The sequence below is a fragment of the Pristiophorus japonicus genome, chromosome 22, assembly GCF_044704955.1.
Source record: "Pristiophorus japonicus isolate sPriJap1 chromosome 22, sPriJap1.hap1, whole genome shotgun sequence".
NCBI lineage: Eukaryota > Metazoa > Chordata > Chondrichthyes > Pristiophoridae > Pristiophorus > Pristiophorus japonicus.
In genome coordinates, this window is record NC_091998.1 from 19,296,003 (window position 1) to 19,305,854 (window position 9,852).

At 47.3% G+C, this 9,852-nt stretch overlaps 1 protein-coding gene across 1 annotated transcript in view; it reads right to left on the reverse strand.

Annotated features, from left to right (window-relative positions):
* Positions 1-5,018, reverse strand: part of comtd1 (catechol-O-methyltransferase domain containing 1) — a 78,625-nt gene extending 73,607 nt beyond the window's left edge. Inside the window, 3 exon segments of the mRNA XM_070865373.1 lie at position 175; positions 701-836; positions 4,961-5,018. Coding sequence (XP_070721474.1) covers position 175; positions 701-807 — 108 coding nt within the window. The 5' untranslated portion in view covers positions 808-836; positions 4,961-5,018.
* Between the last annotated feature and the right edge of the window lie 4,834 nt (positions 5,019-9,852).

Consider the following 9,852-nt stretch of genomic DNA (forward strand, 5'->3'; position numbering starts at 1 on the left):
CAATTGTACAGGGCATTGGTGAGACCACACCTGGAGTCCTGTGCACAGTTTTGGTCTCCTTATCCAAGGAAGAATACACTTGCCTTTGAAGTGGTGCAACGCAGGTTCACTAGATTGATCCCTGGGATGGGAGGGTTGTCCTATGAGGAGAGATTGTGTAGATTTGGCCGATACTCTCTGCAGTTTAGAAGAATGAGGTGATCTCTGAAACATCTGAGATTCTGAGGGGGATTGACAGAATAGACACGGAGATTATTTCCCCTAGCTGGAGAGTCTAGAACTCGGGGGAATATTCTCAGGATAAGGGGTCAGCCTTTTCAGTCAGAGTGTTGTGAATCTTTGGAATTCTCTGTCCCAGAGAGCTGTGGATGCTCGGTTGTTAGGTCTATCCAAGGCTGAGGTCGATAGATTTTTGGACTACAGGGGAATCAAGGGATATGGGGATCTTATTGAATGGCGGAGCAGGCTCGAGAGGATGAGCGGCCTACTCCTGCTCCTAATTCTTATGTTATGTTCCAACCAATCACGCGCACACTCCTCAAATTGCTCAAGCCCAGGGTGGCCAGGGATGGCGTCCATGAAATGATTTGTTGGAATCTTCATCCAGCAATCCTCATTTCATTGCGGCTAATCTTTGTTTTGCACATCGCAATAAGTCCCATGGAGTAGTTAACAGCAAAGCCACTGCCACTCACTGAACTTCCCCAGCTTCTTCAGGACTGCATGCTCTCGCAGAGAATTCTGTGACACGTACTCCATTAAAGGATCTCCTTTCGCGCCATCATGGCTCTTAAAGGTGCGCGTCATTGAGCAACGAATTGAAAACAACTTGTCCCCTACAGAGAAAAAAAGTCAGACGGTGACTAATCATATTGCACAGAGTTCTTAAATAAATCTATCCAAAAATCTATCTAAATATTAAATGATATCCCCAACCAGTGGAAATACTTTCTCTCTATGAACACATAAATCCAGGCTGACACTCCAGTGCAGTGGGAGAGCTGCACTGTCGGAGATGCCGTCTTTTGGATGAGACGTTAAACCGAGGTCCCGTCTGCTCTCTCAGGTGGATGTAAAAGATCCCATGGCACTATTTTGAAGAGGAACAGGGGAGTTATCCCCGGTGTCCTGGCCAATATTTATCCCTCAATCAATGTAACAAAAACAGAAGATCTGGTCATTATCACATTGCTGTTTGTGGGAGCTTGCTGTGCGCAAGTTGGCTGCCGCGTTTTCCACATTACAACAGTGACTGCACTCCAAAAGTACTTTAAAGTGCTTTAAGACGTCCGGTGGTCATGAAAGGCGCTATATAAATGCAAGTCTTTCTTTATCTCGCACAGGCACATATGCTTTGTGTGCATTTAAGGTATATAGAGTTATACAGTAATATGACTGTAATAATAATGGTAGTGGACAATGAGTGAAAAACAGTGCCACAGATACAGGAAATTCTCACTACTTTACCGGATCCTGCAGCATAGACCATTCAGCCCATCCTGCGTTTACTGGCTCTTTTGTAAAGAGCTATCCAATTAGTCCCACTCCCCTGCTACTCCCCATAGACCTGTAGTTCCTCCCTCCCCACCCCTCGGCCCACAACCATTTTCAAGTATTTATTTAATTCCTTTTGGAAAATTAATATTGAATCTGTTTCTACCCCCCATTTCAGGCAGTGCGTTCCAGATCATACCTCGCTGCGTAAAAATAATTCTACTTATCTCCTGTCTGGCTCTTTTACCAATTACCTTCAATCTGTGCCCTCTGGTTACCGACACTCCTAGGAACATAGAATCAGGAGGAGGCCATTCAACCCCTCGAGCCTGTTCCGCCATTCAATGTGATCATGGCTGATCTGTGCCCTAACTCCATATACCCGCCTTTGGCCCATTTGCCTGAATATCTTTGGTTAACAAAAAAGCTATCAATCTCAGATTTAAAATTAACAATTGCCGTTTGCGGACGAGATTTCCAAACTTCTACCACCCTTTGTGTGTAGAAGTGTTGCCCAATTACACTCCTGAAAGGTCTTGCTCTAATTTTGAGACTATGTCCCCTAGTGCTAGAATCCCCAACCAGCAGAAATAGTTTCTCTATCTCCACCCTATCTGTTCCGCTTAATATCTTGAACACTTTGATCAGATCATCCCTTAACCATCTAAATTCTAGGGAATTCAACCCTAGTTTGTATAACACGGATATCAAAAACGCTCAAAAAATTCACTGCAGTATTTGAACTATACACACCTAGATACATATTATATAATAGATTTACACACACACACATGCTGCAATCACAGGGTTAATTCTGCTGTATGAATGTTTGCACGCATTACTGTGCCAGCTCTCAGGCATCTGCACCTTTAACCATCAGATTTAATTGAGTAAAAGATGAAGTAAAAATATTAAGTACTATTTTATGAAGTGAATGTAAACTCAGGTCGGGGCAATGGTCGTGAACCGTTCAAGTCTTCCTTCAACCATGCAGCAAGTTATCTGAACCTCTCAATCAGGGCAGTAACCACGTTTAGTTTTTTATTATTCCCTGTGAGAATAGATTGGAAAATGTATAGGAAAAAGAATTGAAAACTTGAAGTAAAACAGAGCATGCACACCAGGATTTTACACAGGATTACATTACATCGGATATACAGCACAGAAACAGGCCGTTCAGCCCAACCAGTCCATGCGCCGTTTATGCTCCACTCTCGCCTTCTCCCGCCTTTCCTCATCTAAATCTATCAGCCTAACCCTCTATTCCCTTCTCCCTCATATGCTTGTCTAGCCTCCCCTTAAATGCACCGATACTATTCACTTCAACCACTCCCTGTGGTATCAAGTTCCACATTCTCACCACTCTCTAGGTAAAGAAGTTCCTTCTGAATTCCCGATTGAATTTCAACCTAGATATGTGGGATACTAGGAGAGATAATATAGATACATTTTAATTGTGAAACAAAGAAAAATAGGTTTGGAAACGACGCCTAGAAATAAGGAAGTACATCGAAGTGCAAATAATATCTCAGTAATAAATGGTCATGGTGTCGGTGCAGCCAGATGGGAGTACACCAGGGAAAGCCAACATGGAGAGAAGGAGGAAAACTGTTTATTACTCCAGTGATTTTTCCTGAACATTAACTTTATCGTGGTCCTGCGGACTGTGCTTTAGACTTTGCGATTTGCCTCTTATCACAAGATTTGAATGCAGAGAGATGAAAGCCGCCAAGGTTCCGTACAACATGGGTGGCCGTGTGATTGTGAAAGTTGCCAAGGCCTCGCCCATTATACAAACAGCAACTCAGGTCACATTTTGTTTAAATTCATTCACAGGATGGGGGCATCGCTGGCAAGGTCAGCATTTATTGCCCATCCTTAAGTGCCCTTGGAGAAGGTGGTGGTGAGCCACCGCCTTGAACTGCTGCAGTCCATGTGGTGAAGGTGCTCCCACAGTGCTGTAAGGGAGGGAGTTCCAGGATTTTGACCCGGCGGCGATATAATTCCAAGTCAGGATGGTGTGTGGCTTGGAGCGGAACTTGCAGGTGATGGTGCTCCCATGCGCCTGCTGCCCTTGTCCTTCTAGGTGGTAGGGGCCACGGGTTTGGGAGGTGCTGCCAAATTAGAATGAACCAATCAGAGGGTTTTGTGTTCACTTACTCTTCCAACTACTGGGAAAGGGAAACTACAGTGACGGTGAAAGCTCAGCCATGGTATCTGGTCCTCTCCTATAAACAAACATCGTGGCGGAGGTGCGGCAAATGAGGGTATGGGGCCCAGAAGAGCCGAGGGCCCAGGGGCAGCACGGACAAGCCCACATTGCGATATGTGTGCGCACTGGGTCCGTGCAGCAGAGCAGGTCTCCAGTCGTCCTGGTTAACCCTTGCCACTGGATAAAGGCCTAGCTCTGTCCAGCCCGTGTGGTGGCTGGTGTGCAACGGTCACCACACGTTAAAAAAATCCACGCACAGGCATCTTCCACCCCTGGAGTTCAGGACTGGAACATCGGGACTTTCATTGAAACATCTGTGAACTCATGTGGAAGCAAGTCATCCTCATTCGAGGGACCCCCTATGATGATAAACAAACAGCTTGCACAGCACCAGGGCTCAGCAGCATAATTAGTTACTTATTGCAGTGGTTGCACAATATTAGCATAATGTCACAGGTGGTGTCAGGTTGAGTAAAAGCCCCCGATTCTAATTAACCGCACACCTGGACTTGAATGAATGCAAAAGCTCATCAAATCATTTAACTTTATTTCCCTCCTCCCAACACCCGTTTCCTCCCCTCCGTGCAATGATACCTCACCCAAGTGAACACTTATCCATGGCAGATAGTCACCGAGCTATGGGACTGCAGGGGGCATCACAGCTAATCCAGATCCCACCATCAGTCCCCACAATCACATTCTGAAGGAACCATTGCACACCCAGTCACCAACAAGCACCATCAGACACTGAGAGTCAACCCTGGCTCAGTGGGTAGCACCCTCGCCTTTGAGCCAGAAGGTTGTGGGTTCAAGTCCCACCCCAGGAACTGAAGCACAAAAAAAATCTAGCCTGACCCTCCAGTGCAGTGCTGCAGGAGTACTGCACTGTCAGAGGTGCCTTCGCTCAGCTGAGATGTTAAACCGAGGTCCTGTCTGCTCTCAAAAGTGGATGTAAAAGATCCCATGGCGCTATTTCAAAGAAGAGCATGGGAATTATCCCTCAATCAACAATGACTTCATTGGCTGTAAAACGCTTTGAGACGTCCGGTGGTCGTGAAAGGCGCTATATAAATGAAAACCTTTCTTTCAAACACCGCAGGAACAGTTAGACAGCATTTTCCCCACCCTAACCCAGTAACACGGGAGTCAATTGCAACATTCTCCCCACTAACCCAGATTCGATTAGCAGGATCAGAGAGGCACGTGTGGAGATTTTGCTGTGTAACATGTCTCCAGACTGCCTGAGTCACTTACCTTGCCACAGCCCGTGGTGAATGTCACGCCCAGGAGCCCGTCCTGACTGACCCAGGACATGTTGGTGCTCGGAGATAATGAGCCTCTGCCAGCGAGAAGTGACAGCGCGCTGCAAAAGGTGATGGTTGAAGTTAGAAGAAAGATCGGCGCAACTTCAAAGCTCCAATTGCTCACCAGCGACATCTGCAGGGCGGAGACACCCCACTCGGGATTTCCAACTGAATAAACACCATCTCCAATCTCGCTCACCTCTTCCAATGGGAGACCTCCCAGCTTTAAAACTTCCCCATCATCTATTGTCAGGATTCACTGACTCACTGAGAAAGGGCCACCGTCCCACCAGCACCCAGGAAACCCCTTCTCTGTCACATACATAAAGAAAGACTTGCATTTATATAGCACCTTTCACGACCACCGGATGTCTCAAAGCGCTTTAACAGCCAATGGAGTACTTTTGGAGTGTAGTCACTGTTGTAATGTAGGAAACGCAGCAGCCAATTTGCGCACAGCAAGCTCCCACAAATAGCAATGTGATGATGACCAGACAATCTGTTTTTTTGTTATGTTGATTGAGGGATATTGGCCCAGGATATAGATGGAGCATCTCGACATGGTGTGAACAAGCCCATTGCATAGCGTTTAATGCCCTCAGGGCCAACTAATGCAACCGTGGCAATATTGCACACATCCTGAGAACAGCCGTGGCTCAGTGGATAACACCCTTGCCTCCGAGCCAGAAGTTCGTGGGTTCAAGACCCACTCCAGAGACTTGAGCACAAAAATCTAGGCTGACATTCCAGCTGATGGAGTACTGCACTGTCTGAGGTGCCGTCTTTCAGTTGAAACGTTAAACTGAGGTCCCGTCTGCCCACTCAGGTGGATGTAAAAGATCCCATGGTATTATTCTGAAGAAGAGCAGGGGAGTTCTGGTGTCGTGGCCAATATTTGTCCCTCAATCAGCAAAACAAAAAAAACTGATCATCTAGTCATGATCACATTGCTGTTTGTGGAATTCTTTCTGTGCGCAAATTGGCTGCCGCGTTTCCCACATTGCAACAGTGACTACACTCCAAAAGTACTTCATTGGCTGTAAAGCATTTTGGGACATCTGGTGGTTGTGAAAGGTGCTATATAAATGCAAGTCTCTCTTTTCCGACTAAAATCTTCCCACAAAGCAAGGCGAGCTTTACAAGCAATGGCTTCCTGACTGCGGATTAAAACGTTACTGCTCAGTGGAAGGATGAGTGGCAGAGGCAACGTAAAATCAAGTATTAAAGACAGTTGCAGTCACTCATCTTTTATTGTTCCTCCTTCAACATTTGCTGCAGTTTTGCCCCATTCCCACTCTCTGCCTGAAGGCAGACACTTGGGCTCGAGCAAGGAGCTTTGATTTAAATGCAAGAGGTGCTTACGTGGTTTTGCAGAGCCCTCTGGCCGTGGCCATTCAAGCTAATGCGAGAATCTGATGGAGTTCGATGAGGAGGCAAGACTACGCAGCCTCCATGAAACAAGTGAATATGCCCTATTAAAGGGGTAAGAGATACACAGAGCACAGGCAGCCTTTAGTTGCTCATCAACAAGAGCAGACATTGACAACGAAATTCAACACTGCCCCCAGTGCAGCCTTCAGCCGTCTGAGGAAAAGAGTGTTCGAAGACCAGGCCCTCAAATCTGCCACCAAGCTCATGGTCTACAGGGCTGTAGTAATACCTGCCCTCCTGTATGGCTCAGAGACATGGACCATGTACAGTAAACACCTCAAGTCGTTGGAGAAATATCACCAACGATGTCACGGCAAGACCCTACAAATCCCCTGGGAGGACAGGCACATAAACATTAGCGTCCTCGTCCAGGCCAACATCTCCAGCATTGAAGCACTGACCACACTTGATCAGCTCCGCTGGGCAGGCCACATAGTTCGCATGCCAGACACGAGACTCCCAAAGCAAGCGCTCTACTCAGAACCCCTTCATGGCAAATGAGCCAAAGGTGGGCAGAGGAAACGTTACAAGGGCACCCTCAAAGCCCCCCCGATAAAGTGCAACATCCCCACCGACACCTGGGAGTCCCTGGCCAAAGACCGCCCTAAGTGGAGAAAGTGCATCCGGGAGGGCGCTGAGCACCTCGAGTCTCATCGCCGAGAGCATGCAGAAAACAAGCTCTGGCAGCGGAGAGAGGGTGCGGCAAACCAGTCCCATCCACCCTTTCCCTCAACAAATATCTGTCCCACCTGTGACAGGGACTGTGGTTCTCGTATTGGACTGTTCAGCCACCTAAGGACTCATTAAGAGTGGAAGCAAGTCTTCTTCGATTCCGAGGGACTGCCTATGATGCCTATGATTTGTTGAGGCAAGGAACTTAGACGAGGATTTCAACAACAATAACTTGCATTTATATAGCGGCTTTAGCATTGTAAAATGCCCCGAGGTGCTTCACAGGAGCATTATCAGACAAAGTTTGACACCATGCCACCATGAGGTCGAATTAAGGAGCGTCGTGAAAGGAGGAGCGAGAGAGGCGGGAGGTTTAAGGATAGAATTCCAGAGCTTAGGGCTTGGTAGCTCATGGCACAGCTGTCAAATTCAAATCAAGTTATGTTACCAGAACTTCTTTGTGGCTTAACCCTTTCCATACTGGACACATCTGGATTATTAAGCCATGTGTCATAAGTGACTTCCATTTTAAATGGCTGGAACGATCAGCCATTTTGTAGCAATTAGAGACTTATATTTGACTCTCTGTAGAATTCTCCCCCCCTGCCCACCTTATCAATAATTGCCGTGTAATGTCACTCCAGACTCCATGACCTTTGGATAAGACCGGAACCCATGGCCCAGTTTTTAGTTTTACTCTGAGATTGTGGCAGGTCCATGCAGTTCTGTTAAGTGTCTTCTCGGCAAAATTCTTCCTCCGATAGGCCGCAGCCCCAGGCCTTGGACCCCAGTGTTGGCCCAGTATCGAAGCACTGACCACACTTGACCAGCTCTGTTAGGCAGGCCACATTGTTCGTATGCCTGACACGAGACTCCCAAAGCAAGCACTCTACTTGGAACTGCTACACGGTAAGTGAGCCCCAGGTGGGCAGAGGAAACGTTACAAGGACACCCTCAAAGCCTCCTTGATAAAATGCAACATCTCCACCGGCACCTGGGTGTCCCTGGCCAAAGATCGCCCTAAATGGAGGAAGAGCATCCGGGAGGGCGCTGAGCACCTCGAATCTCATCGGCGAGAGCATGCGGAAAACAAGCGCAGGCAGCGGAAGGAGCGTGAGGCAAACCAGTCCCACCCTCCCTTTCCTTCAACCACTGTCTGTCCCATCTGTGACAGAGACTGTAATTCCCGTATTGGACTGTTCAGTCACCTAAGAATTTACTTTTATAGAGTGGAAGCAAGTCTTCCTCGATTTCAAGGGACTGCCTATGATGATGATGACCCCAGTGTGTGGAACAAGTCAAATGGTTTCCCAGTGCAGCTTCCCTCTCCCATGGTGCTTAAGGATCAAAGGAGTTTCGAATTACATACACATTATTGAGCAATTCTAACCAGGTGCGGTTTATCTGCATAAATATGGAGTCAAGCTATTAACTGGGTCAGGACAGTTTTCAAAGATCTGGAGGATAGGTCTGATCCTGAGGGATAAGTGAAATACATTCCTGGTATCCCTGCTGCCGAACCCCGCGATTCCTTTGCTCAGACTCATTGTCCGTCCATCTAAGCTGGGTCGCAGCACTTTGAAGTTCTGTATTAATTGAACGCAGACTGCCTCAGAGCGCTGGAATAAAACCCAGTACTGTGAGCTGTGGACGGGGTTGTCAGCTGTCCTATTTTGGGCTGGAGAGATTTGCTTTCCAGAATCCTCTAAAGTGCAAAGCAGAGGGGCTACAGCTGGCGAGTAAGCAACCAGGGCATGTCGAATAATCACAGGGAACCCACCCGCCACTGGTCCTCCGGTACTATAACCCCCAGTGCAACATTAGTGCCTACCTTTAAATCGGCAACACTGAGCCACTACCATGTGATTCAACAGATTGTGGAAGCTGGAATTCCCAGTCTGACACACACAGGACAGTTCCCTCCGAGTTGTGCACAGAGCACACTTCGTGCTAACATCCACATCGGACAATGAGGCAGAATGCGTCTTATTGTAACAAAACTATAACCATTTTCTTCATTCACAAATCTACAACTGTGATACAGAGTGAGAGAGATCTTCAACCAACATTTAATTTGAAGTATTCTTCATCTATCCACTGGGTGGCGGACTATCCACAGTCCATGTTCTCAGAGAGCGCTGTGAACTGCAGTAGGAAGTTCTGTTCGAATACAGGTTGTTTGAAGTGTTACAGACTTTGACTCTCTGTTTTGTGAAGCGACAGTAACCTTTCTGTGCTAAACTTTTTCTTCCTGAAACCACAGTGGGTTTTAGTTCTTGACCAAACATAGCCTTTCTGTTCAAGTGCCACACAACAAGAAAAGGCCATTTGTCCCATCAAACCTATCCCTTCCCAGACTATAGACTGTTATGTCGCAAATAAAACAATGTGACTGAGTACTGTAGACTTGAGTAACTGTGACCTTATTCTCTTTATTCTGACTCCAGAGTGCTGGCACCTGCTTATATACAGTGCTCCCAAGGGATGCTGGGATCCCTTGGGACTCCAACAGATGTGCCCTCTGGTGGCGGTAGAATGCTGGTTACAAGGTGTTGCATACATAACATCACTCCCCCCCTCCCCCTCCCCCTCCCCGCCCCCAAAGTCAATAGTACTCTTATTTACAAGGTGAGACGAACTGGGGCTTTCCGCTCCCTAGTCGATCGTCTTGGAACAAACACAAGTGCAGGTGAGTTAGTTGGGCCTTCGCTGGGCTGCTGTGCCACTGGCCTTGCTGGG